Source organism: Hemitrygon akajei, chromosome 18 (genome assembly GCF_048418815.1).
Source record: "Hemitrygon akajei chromosome 18, sHemAka1.3, whole genome shotgun sequence".
In the NCBI taxonomy this organism is placed as follows: domain Eukaryota; kingdom Metazoa; phylum Chordata; class Chondrichthyes; order Myliobatiformes; family Dasyatidae; genus Hemitrygon; species Hemitrygon akajei.
Genome location: NC_133141.1, coordinates 9,130,752 through 9,143,594, shown reverse-complemented (window position 1 = coordinate 9,143,594; position 12,843 = coordinate 9,130,752). Strand labels below are relative to the sequence as shown.

Here is a 12,843-nt window from a genome sequence, read left to right as displayed (position 1 = left end):
AAAATGAGACAACGTTCCTCCAGAATGATATCACAAAAGCACATGACAAAACAGACTACACCAGAAAATCCACATATCCAATCCCCAATCCAGAGTCCGGAGAGGCTGCTGCGTATTAATATCGCGCTACCATCTTAGCGTGTTCCCCGGAAAGGAGCTCCAAATCTACCAGACAAAACAAGACCAAAAACTAAAGCTACAAGACCTGCACAAAACCACATAGTTACAACAGTGCAAACAATAGCATAATTGATTAAAAAAAAACAGACCATGGGCACAGTAAAAATAGTCCAAAGATGTTAAAAGACTATAAGTTCAAAAGAAACCACCACACAGTTTCCACAAGTCCTCAGGGTCCCGATAGACTCATCATCCCAAGCAGGCGGCAGAAGGGAATACCCCCGCTATGGACTTCCACGGTGCCACCCGACTCAGCCTCACAGACGCAGCACACAATGAAAGCTCCGTCGAACCCAGCCTCGCAGACACAGCACACAGTGAAAGCGCTCTGACCACAGCGGACTCCGAGTCCATCAAACCTCCGAGCCTCCAACCATCCCCTCCGGCACAGCTTCTCCGAGCACCATCCTCTGCCAAGCTTATTAAGACGCCCCCACCAACAGCCATCGGCAACGCGACCCCGAGGACTGGGGGCCTGTTCTTCCCAGCAGAGACTCGGAACTCACAGCAGCAGCAACGAAGAAGGTCTTCCTGGAGATTTCCCGATGTTCCTCCGTGCTCCCACGTCCGTTTTCAATCGATTACGATTGCGCACGGCACCCCGCTTCACAAATAACAGATAACAGATAATCAGCTCCGGAGTGGCCGCTGCAAGCTGTGTCACGCCACTATCTTCATAGTTACTTTTACGATAAAATTATAATGTTCCGTGCACATAAACATCACAAATACTCAGTAGCACTTCAAGGGCCATTTCCTTTTGCCCATCAAGCCAAGCAAAATTAATCTTGGATAGAGTAACAAATAAACCCTGTTCTTGTTAAGAAACAAACTAAGGTCTTTAAAACATCTGCCAAATGTGACTAACATCAATGCAGTTTGATAATGCATTAATATACTATCAATAAATTGCAATTTAAAACATAATTGCACAACCTTAAAAAAAACACCACAGACACCACAATCAGGTTTACTATCACACTGACATATGTCACAGAACTTGTTGTTTTGCAGTACAGTGTAATGCATAAAATAAAATATATACAAGGGAATTCTGGTTAATTGGGACACATCAGGACCTATATTCCCTCCAAGCTGTGCGCGTGTGCCTGCGCACACACTTTTTTCAACCAACGCACAAAGGAAATTAATGTGCGCACAAAAGGTTAGTTACTTAAAATAATGTAGTAATTAATTATACTTATTGAAAATAATCTTTTAGCTAAATGTTTCTGTTAACTAGTTAGTCGGTTTTTCAAATACAGGTTTCCCCCGCTATCTGAAGGTAGAGCGTTCCTATGAAACAGTTCGTAAGCCGGAATGTCATAAAGTGAAGAAGCAATTACATTTATATGGGAAAAATTTGTGAGCATTCCCAGACCCAAAAAATAACCTACCAAATCATGCCAAATAACACGTAAAACCTAAAATAACAGTAACATATAGTAAAAGCAGGAATAATATGATAAATACACAGCCTATATAAAGTAGGAATACTTTTCTGCAATCATTGCAGCACTGTCCACCGTAGCGAAAATCTTACGCAAGCACTCTCGGCAGAAGCGCCCTCTCCAGTAACCTTTAAGCTATGAAACTGCCAAACGATACCAAATAACACATAAAAATACACAGCCTATATAAAGTAGAAATTATGTATGTACAGTGTAGTTTCACTTACCAGAATCGGGAAGACAGCGAGCACACTGATGATGGTCTGTTAGACTGAGTCGTCGGAGGTTGGGGTGCTCGGCAATTTTTTCCAATAAATTGCAGTTTCGTCACATTTAAACACTTGCTTATACAAATAACCACCTTCCGTAATTATTTTCTTCAGTTCTGCTGGGAACTTTTCGGCAGCTTCAGTATCAGCCGAAGCACTCTCTCCAGTAAACGTTAAACTATGAAGCTGCTAAAAAGTTCCCAGCAGACTAAAAGAGACCACTTTACTACGAGCAGAACCAATAGTAACATCGGCAGCTTTCAAGATTCTTTCTCTCTGTGTATAAATAGTGCGAATGGTGGACGCAGGCAAGTTCAATGCACGGACAATGTCCTTACTCTGTTGACCATGATCGAAATGCTTAATTATGTCCAGTTTTACGCTAAGCATAACAGCCTTACGAGCTCTCTTAGGCTTTTCCAATACCTTAGGACACATCTTGCTAACGGATGCACAAAATAAATCGAGATAAAGCACAGATGCTCACAGACACGTGCTTAAGCTATGGTGGCTTGATGATACATGCAGTTCCGGGGCAGGAGCTTGGCTGCTCGGGGCACGCTCTGCCTTTTTTTGTAAAAGTGAAAACTCTTTGGTTAGCGAAAACAGGTAACTAATGTAGGTCTTTCGTAAAAGCAAGGTGTCGTAAAGTGAACATTCGTAAAAACGGGGGCCACTTGTACCACAATGCACGTCACTAATTTACATCACCTCACCTTTCCTGTTCCAGTTTGTACAGCTGCATCACAGCGGCAGCCACCTTTGGCGGACAGTGTTCATATCGTAAAGTTTACAAAGATCTGTTTCAAATCCTGCAGGTAGCTTACTAAGTTTTTATTGAAAAAAATATTGATTCACTATGTCGAATTCAAAAGAAGCGAAGGACACGAAGCATGAAAGAACGGCAAATTTGTTTAAAGTTGAATGGCTTAACAAAATAGTAGAAACTGCTACACCAAAAACGTCACAGTAGATACAAGTTTGCTGTTGACTTTTATAAATAGTCTTTATGTTCATTTAGAACAAAGGTTTCCTGAAGATGAGGTACAAGAATGGTTAGCTTTTGATTTCTCCGCAATTGCAGATTGTGACTTCACATTTGGCGATGAACAAGTTAATGCCTTATCTCTAAAATATCATGATTTTCTAGCTGAAAATACTGTAATAGTTAGACAGTTTAATGATTTCACATTTTCCGTGCAAGAATTAAATCCAAACTGATTTCAAACTTTGCTCAAATGGTAGCATTTGTACTTCAAGATGAACAGTTTTGCGACCTTGCACAGTTGATGGACATTGGAGGAACCTTTCTTGTGTCTAGTGCGGATTGTGAACGAGGTTTTAGCCTAATGAATCAACTCAAAAATAAGCTGAGAAACCGTTTAGGTGAATGTCATTTGGATATGTTAATAAGAATCAAAAGCTATCAATTGGATGGAAGTTCTATTAGTCTAGATAGAGTTTACAAAGAATGGGTAAATGTCGAAGACAGGAGAGAGAAAAAAATAACTGAGTGACTTAAGTATATATGTTATTTTGTTGTTATTCTGTGCAGTTTTATGTCAAATATTTTGTAAACCTACATAAAATATGCCACATGTGCATTCAGTGCGCACATACTTTTGTCACAGGAAAAAAATTTGCACAACATACAATTTTTGTGCACACTGACTACTAAAAATTAGAGGGAACATTAATTGGACCTGTACATCTTGCCCTAATTAAGCAGCTGCTCTAATTAGCCAAAGTTTCATGGAAATAGTTAAAAAGGTATAAAAAATACAAACTCTAATTTAACTGAGTAACAAATTATATATTTAAATGAAATACAGAATAAATTAGAACACTATCAATACTACTGTACTATAAAACTATGTATTAGTTCCTAATAGCTGTCGACGGAGGAATTAATCAGTATACAGTGCTATGTTCCTTTGATTGACTGTAAATAAACAAAATCAGTACTGACTCCTAGTGTAGATAACTGACTACCTTCATACGATACTTTCGACAACTGCATCCTCCAAATTTTCATTTTCATTGTAATATTCAAGATGATTGTCAATACCTTCAAATTCTTCATAGTTCCTAACTTGTTGAAGTAGTGAAATCATTTAATTTTTCGCTACTGGCCATTTCTGACATCTCCAAGCCTGAATGTTTGAAACCGCAGTGAACAAAACAGTTCTGAATTGTCCCACTGCTTATTTCTCGCCAACTATCAGTGTCAAAAATCATTGCTTTTTGAACACAAGCACACTCAACTGATACTATTCAAAAACTCTTTGCTCTAAGCACAGTGTATTAACTAATGGCCACAAGTGTGGGGAAGGAGGTTCTGTAGATGGTGGAGTTCCTTTGTGCCTGTTGCCTTTTTTCTTCTTGCAGATAAAGGCCATGCATTTGGGAAGTTCAAGTGGAATTGAATATTTTGCAGTGATTAGCAAACTTTCCCACTTCTGACACTTCTGAAAGAGCAGCTCAAGACAGTTGGGTCTAGGATAGTGGCATGATAGTGCCTCCAGTGACAGAGGTGAAACAATTCATCTCCAGTGACCACTACCATCTTCCTATCTGCAAGATATGACTCAATAGAGTGGAGTGCTTCCCCACCCATTAGAGTGGAGTGTTTTACCAGTGATTGCAGTTTGAGCATGTCTCCTTGATGCTATCAGTCAAAGGCCTTGATGTCAAGGGTAGTTACTCTCAAATTACCTTTGATCTAACAGTGAAGAGTGTGAAGTTACCATTACTAGAGAGAAGGTTCTTGGGAAACGTAAAGGCCTGAAGGTAGTTAAGTCACCTGGACCAAATGGTGTACACCCCAGGATTCTTAAAGAGGTGCCTGATGGGATTGTGGAGGCATTAGTAAAAATCTTTTAAGAATCACTAGATTCTGGAACGGTTCCAGAAGATTGGAAAATTGTAAATGTCACACCACTCTTCAAGAAGGGAATGAGGCAGAAGAAAGGAAACTATAGACCAGTTAGTCTGACCTATAGTTATTAAGGATGAGGTCTCAAGGTACCTGGAGGCACAAGAAAAAATAGGCCGTAGTCAGCATGGCTTCCTCAAGGAGAAATCTTGCCTGACAAATTTGTTGGAATTCTTTGAAGAAGTAACAAGCAGGATAGACAAATGAGTATCGGTTGATGTTGTGTAATTGGATTTTCAGAAGGCCTTTTGATATGGTGCCACGCAAGGCTGCTTAACAAGATCCGAGTCCATGGTATTACAGGAAAGATTCTAGTATGGCTGATTGGCAGGAGGCAAAGAGTGGGAATAAAGGGAGCCTTTGCTGGTTGGCTGCCGGTGACAAGTGGTGTTCCACAGGGGTGTGTGTTAGGACCAAATTTTTTTACATGGAGGGGCAGTTAGTTTTGAGACTACAGAAGGTCTCAGACAGGTTTTGGAAAATGGGCAAAGAAATGGCAGATGAAATACCGCCTCAGAATAGAGGGGCATCCTTTCAGAACAGACGTGAGGAGGAATTTCTTCAGTCAGAGAGCAGTGAATCTGTAGAATTCTTTGCCACAGGCATCTGTGGAGGCCAAGTCCTTGTGTATATTTAAGGCAGAGGTTGATAGATTCTTGATTGGTCGGGGCACGAAGAGATGAAGGGAGAAGGCAGGAGATTGGAGCTGAGAGGAAAATTGGATCAGCCATGATGAAATGGCAGAGCAGACTCGATGGGCCAAATAGCCTAATTCTGCTCCTATACCTTATGGTCTTATGGTAAAACTGTGATGAGTTCTAGAGCACAGTGGCCCTTGCAAAACCTGAACTGGGAATGGGTGGGTGGAATGTCAGTGAGTAAATGCTGCTTGATTACACCATCCATCACTTTATTGATGATTAAGTACAGGCACTAAGGGCAATAATTAGTCACTTTAGATTGTTTTTCGTGTACAGGTGTCCCCCGCTTTATGAATGTTCGCTTTATGCCACTTCGCTTTTACAAAAGACCTGCATTAGTAACCTGTTTTTGCATTACAACGAGGATTTTCGCTTTTACGAAAATTTTTCTGATACAAATTAATGGTTCTTCGCTTTATGCCATTTCGGCTTAAGAAAGGTTTCATAGGAACGCTCTACCTTTGTAAAGCGGGGGATGCCCGTATATAAAATACAGGCTATCACTAGGCTCTGTACACCTGTTATAGGCACTGTTGTGCTTTTAATATTTAAGTAATATTTGTGAAATAATGTGAATATATTTTTTGATTAAGCATGCTTGTTTGTTTAAATAATTCTTTATGGGTTATATATAAAAATACGTGAATTGCATACATCATCACACTACCACTTGATACATGAGTGCCTCACTTAAAATAAACACAAGTTAAACTCATATTTCAGGCTCTCTTGTCTTCCTTTGAATTACTTTAACATTTTGAAGTTACAAAATATAACGGGCACCCCTATATAAGAGTAACTTTTAAACTCAAAAATCTGTTGTACGTACATATCCTAGAACTAGTTTCCTCTCTCTACCTTTAGTAACTGTTCATTCAGATCAGTCTTGTCTGCTTTTGATGACATTTGCTGTGGAGGTATGAAGATCTACTGAGCAGGTTTTGTCTATTTTCTGACATATGGACAAATCCTGTGCTTTCAGATGTTTCTTGATCACATGTAATTAATTGAATTAGCTGAAGGCTAGCTACTGTCATGGTTTGGCAGTTTGGAGGGAACATGGTCGTGAATACTTTATTCTGGTCTCTGATACTCACATTCTGGGCCCCATCATCATTGAGGATGAGGATATTCTTAGAGTCTTCTCCACCTGTTACCTAATTTACTTTCCACCATCATTTACCATAAGATACAGGAAGACTTAAAGCTTTGATCAAATTAATTAGTTTTCCGCTTGCTTTGCTTTATGCTTGCTGTTTAGCGTGCTCATAGGCTGACATTTCTTTTTTCAGAATGTTTGGTGCTCCCAGTATTTACCCAAGGTTGATCCCTTTGCTTGGCAGTTTCGAAGACTAAGGGTTTTGGCTATTGATTGTGGTAAAATATGACAGTGGATCCACAGCACATTATTATCATTGTTATCTAGTTTTGAGCTGCCAGTTACGTTCCATGTCCACCACATTCAGAAAGAGTATGCTGTCATACTACACAATGAAGGATGTGAATACTTTGCCTCCACAAAAACTGAGTGTTGGTCACTTCAACCAGTGCTGTTATGGATATACCTGCCATAGATGTATGGATGGGAAGGTCAGTCTGGTAGCTATGTCCTCCAGGACTTGGTCACTCTGATCAGTGATGATGCTACCATACTGCTCTTGATGATAGACAGTGAAGCTCCCCATCTACAGCACATCCTGTGCCCTTTCTCCTTTCAGAGTTTCCTGCAACTGTTGTTCAACATGTAAGAACACTCATTCATCAGCTGAGTTAATCAGAAGGAATGCCCACTCACGTCATGGGGGTGTGTATCTCATTGAGGTCTTGTGGACCTCATTGTGGACCACCCCTTCCTGCAAATACATGAGTGTGCCAGTTGCAGAGAACATATCTAAGGATTATGATAGAAGATTGTGCCACATCATAAGGTATGATTCTGCACATCTAACTGTGGCAGGCTGTTGTTCAATTAATCTGTGGGTCAGTTTCTCAAACTCAGACCTGTCCCCAAAAATTTGTGAGCAGAACTTAACAAGGTCAACTAGGCAGGAACAACTTTGCTGCATTCAGTTTGTTACCTAGACAAATGCCAAGTTTACTGCTTCTCTGTTTAAATGGAGGAGTGATGTTACAACTAACTGGCTGGCCTGTCCACTTCAGAGGGCATTTAAAGTCAACCACATGAAATTGCATGAAATTGTGACTTCACCTACCCACACAAAAAGTGCTGGTCTCTCCATTCTCTTATAAACTCACTTATGTATGGGAAGTAGTCAAGAGATATTGGAGCAGAAATTCAGTTTTGATTGAAAGCACTAAAAACCCATGAGATTATCATCTGCCAGCTGTACTTAGCACATTTGATTCCACTGGTCAATACATTTTATAAAGCTTGTAAACAGAATTTAAATATTCTTAAAATATCTTAACTAGAATTATAGATTAAGCTTAACTGCTCAATACAAACATTATCTATTAAACAGTAACATTTACCAAGCACAGAACATGGGATACTTCCCAACCTCCTGTTTTCCACATGTTTAAGATTTTCAGTGATAGGTGGCTAGTGTAGTGTCTGCAAACACTACATCATCCACCACACTGCCTCAGGGGCTTGCCAGTGAGACAAAGAAATACGCAAATACAAGATATAGCACAGACTTAACGTTCATCCAGAAGATTTTATAATCTCAATAACATTTGTAAATTACCGGAGACTTCAAGTCAAATCTAACATGCTCCCAAGAACGATACTAACTGTAGGATCGCAACACTTTTGGGGGGGGGATTGGCTATTTACAAGAGCTGTACTGACCAAATCCTGCAAACATTGCAGATTAGAACTGACAAATGCCTCAGAATTTCTCCAGCCTGGGCATGATCCATAACTGTAAATGCCAAAGCGAAATTCTTTAAATAAAAATATATGCATGAGGCAGAGATGGAAGACAGTGCTGGAAAAAAATACAATCACTAAGTACAGAATTCCTCTCAAGCAAATGCAGTCCACAAGGTAACATGGAAGTAGCAAGCATAATCTGCAATTAGACATCTAGTACAGAATCACAAGATTCTGTTTGTAGATCCCACATTTCCAACAGCATTTCTGCACAGGATATTCTACAAGATATTTTAGAAATAACAAACTACTGCAGGAAATAAACTGTGCATTGCAGTAAATGCTGAAGAGTACAATTTTCATTTTTCGTTGCATTCCTTGGTTAAACATTTCTGTATCAAAGCTTTTTATTTCCTATTTAAAAATGTACTTGCAAAATATCTAATTTACCCAAGTCACGAAAAGAAATATGACTATTCTGCATGAATTTTCTGAGCTCAGCAAGCACTTTCCCCTCATAGAAAACAAAATGCATGCCTGAAGTATGATTAAGCTATTCCACATGCACTACACCAGACCACACCATTATCACAACAAGCATGCAGAGAGATCAAACTATGGTACTTTTATATTGCAATTCCTAGAAGTGACAACTCTAAACTAAGGCATTCTGAAACTAATTATATAAATGTACAACACAATTAATAACAGATTCAACCTCTAGTTTAAAAAAAAACTGTACTCTTATCAGCAACATACTTCAATTCCTTCTTGTCCTCTCTACTGTTATACACTAAACATCATCCACTGCAAAGATTACTACAGCTCCACATATATCACAGATTTTGGCATTGTTTTTGAGAGACGTTATGTACCAGCCTATCCAATAATATAACTATCAAATTTGCCAACTGGTGGAGAATTGAACCCTGTACATTCTTACCAGGGCAGAAAGTATCCAAGTCTGGCTTCTTGGCTGTGGTTCTGGTTGGGGAGCTGAGCTCCGACTCTGGGACTCGAGGGCTTTCCACAAACTTCGCCTTCCTCAGGGGGGCTGGGACAAGAGAGGAAGAGGGTCGTAAGTGAGGGGAACAGCAGGCAACAGATGGAAGCAGTTAACTAAACGGCCCACTGTGACGGAGGCGGATTGAATTACTTTATTTGTTGTGCTGCATGAAAGCAGCTGTACTAACCATCTACAACTGAAAGACAAGGTGTCTTGTTTTTCAATAAATACACTACATGTAAAACCACAATACACTAAACTAGTACAGACTTCTACCCATTCATCTCAGCTATCCTTAGTGAAAACTCCAACACACATTAAGTAAATCACATTTAATTAAACTTGAAACTGCCAGGTGAAAGACATATTGTCAATCAGTACTACATACAGTTTAGCAGGTAAATGACAAGATATTAAATAAATAAAATACAAATGGTGGGCATAAGGCACACTCTGGGTCAACTGCAATTCAAGCCGCTACAAATTTCACATCCATTTAACAATCTGCCCAGAATGAATATGTGTAATATTCAGAAACATGTCTAAAGGAATGCATTTCTACATACCTTGAGAAGGAAACATGTCCAAAGTCAGATTAGTATGTTGCTATTTTTCATTGATATATTTCCTTAAAAGCATACTGACTTAAATACAAACCACTCCTTAAAATGGTATTTCTGTTATTTATTGACAACACTAAATGCAGTCCACCTAATTCCATCAAACTACGTACCACTGAGTACAGTCTTTGAGTATCTTGTTATTAGGATTTACATACAACACTACACAGCTTATATACACCATGGGTTATTTACAATGACTTAAAACTACCTAGCATATTTGCACAGTCTAATATATAAAAGCTGTCTCTTTAATATACATGCTCTTCCATCTTTAATTACTTCAGTGCTTCTTTGCAATTTCTTTTCCATATCTTTTTATTAATCATAAATTTGATCTCACATCTTTTTCCAAAACTATTCTTAAATTGCATTTTTGATGTGTGCAGCTCCAATATGAATGCCCTATAAGAGAGTAAAATAACAGTTGTGCATTGCAGTCCTCAATGGCTCATATTGGCATGGTAAGATAACAAAGATCATTTATTCCTTTAATCTATGCTGGCACTCTGGAAGCAATGCAGATAATATCATTATTCCTCCTTATCCCAGTAGAACTGTGCCTTTTTTTCCACAAATATTGATCCTCTTTCTTCGAATCTTCTCTGCTCTCAAGAGTAAATACAACTGAATCTGCCTCAACTATCTATCCCAGACGTTAATTGCTGGCCAGCAAGGGCATTATTCCTCAAATGACCTTCGATTGTAGAGCCTTTCAATTTAAATCTGTGTTCACTGGTACTAATGGGAACTATTTTCATCTCTTCTATCTGAACCCCTCATTATTTACAAAAAACAATCTAAATATGTCTAGCTTCTTCCACAATTGCCCCTCTTTCCAGGAACCATATCTCTGTACACAATTTCAGTACTTCCTCACAAGTCTCTCACGTCCCATAGGGCTGACCAGAATATCTGAGGCAGTATCTAGTAAAGTTTATTATTATACTTTTCACTTTTGTACTTATGCCTCCATTTATGAAGCCTATGATTATAAAAGCCTTCTTAACTATTTTCTCAGTCTGCACAGTAACATTCAAAGATCTATGTGCATCCATCTTTGGAATTGAGCCTTTTATTATTATATTTCCATACCTTGCACTTCCTGCACTTACCAGCTGTGGTCAATGATGGCCCCCACACACTCCTAATCAGACAAAATACCAGACTAGCATTGTCGAGATTTATTTGTCAGGGATAAGTACTTGATCAAAAAATTCACCAGCATCAGAAAAGGTTCTACAGTGTAACATAAATACAAAAGAAAACACATCTTGAAATAACATAATAATTATTTCTCTTAGTAGAAATTGCTGATCATAGGGAATTGCAGCAAAAATTAAGTATTATACGATAATAGGCCAACCAATATTGCCATAATATTGTTCTCGATATATCACACTATATGCTGAGAATATTAATAATATTGGTTAGCTTGCTTTACAGTGTATCAGGTTGTAAGCATAGATTGCACATATACGTAAGGATATATTGCTGTCTGCATACCAGTGAGGCAATAGGCAGTCAATATTTAATCTGTTCCTTCCAATGCTCTATCCCAAACAGTACTAGAGAACATATTAGTGCCTGTTCTAAAACCACAACATTTCACAGCTTTGTTGCATATAATAAAAGGGAGGAAAGGGAATAAAACCACCAAAATACCAGCTTCACAATTCACAACCATATTAATGGTCAGAGAATAAGGATTAGACTTTAGTTACATAGCCCTTATAATTCTTCCACTAAAAGCACATTCTCCATGTAAACATCAGAATGCAGCTTTAAAAAATACAAAAAAAGATTATACAAAGTGCCTCCCAGCAATAGGAAGTGCACCAACATTAAAGTGCAGTAGGCGTGATATTCTCAAGCACATCAATCTAGGATGTGAAATGCTCCCCAAGGAGGGAGCCTCATGAGATTGAATCCACAAGGATGGCTTTATCTCCAGTTTGTTACAAAGAATGCTTTTAGAAGTGTCCAGGTGGGTTTGCTGACCTCTGGACACATCATACAGACATTTCACTTACATTATTAGAAGAGAGTACATGCTCCAGCCTCCAATCTCCTAACACTTTAAATAAGTCACAGATTGAATGGAGCTGACCTCAGTGTGACCCATGGTAGTGTGCAGCCAATATCTTAACTTGGTTCTGTCAGAGATGTACAACATCCACTGTCTGTGGCCAGTAGCTGGAGTGTGACTGCACTTTGCATTTAATGCAATCACTCGAAGTCACATAGTTAAAGCATACACCAGTTTCCTACTAATGAAAAGGTTTAATTTTGACCTCAGTGCTAAGTCCTTTGTTCAGGAATATAAAAGCTATATATAGAAGACTAAATCCCCAAGTATCTGCTGAACCATCAACGTTAGTTTAAAATTTTTATAACATGATGTTGGGCTAGAAACATCTCAGCATCTAAAAATGTACAATTAAACTGTGCTGCGATTTACATTTTTGTACAAGGAAACATAGATTTAAATTAAAGTTCAGAGATCTTCATTAATCTATACATTGTACATACCCAAAAATGATCCTGCCTTAAATGGCAAACCTATAGTCTAAAGGAAGTTGACCATTATTTCACAGTACTGCTGTAAGTCACTGACAACTAAGACGCTTTCAGATGGCTGCACAAGAGATTTGAATATACAAGAAGCAAGCCTTAGATGGAATGACAGAGACCTTCAAATCTTTTGAAAGCCAAAGAGAGGTGTTTTAAACCAAGGGTTGTAGAAACTACCTCTGACTCTGTCCTTGAGTGATGTACTGTTAGCTGGAGGTGGCCAAAAACATGCAAAGAGTAAATCATTGAAGATGTGGCCCTAAGGTCA

General features: G+C 38.8%; 1 protein-coding gene across 7 annotated transcripts in view; it reads right to left on the bottom strand.

Moving 5' to 3' along the window:
* Positions 1-12,843, bottom strand: part of LOC140741057 (protein TANC2-like) — a 712,173-nt gene that overhangs the window by 314,614 nt on the left and 384,716 nt on the right. For 6 of the 7 annotated variants that reach the window (XM_073070734.1, XM_073070733.1, XM_073070735.1 and 3 more), the window contains one exon: positions 9,319-9,429. The exons of the other annotated variant lie outside the window; for it this stretch is intronic. In XM_073070734.1, the coding sequence (XP_072926835.1) occupies positions 9,319-9,429 (111 nt within the window). The remainder of the gene's footprint in view (positions 1-9,318; positions 9,430-12,843) is intronic. 7 annotated transcript variants of the gene reach the window in all.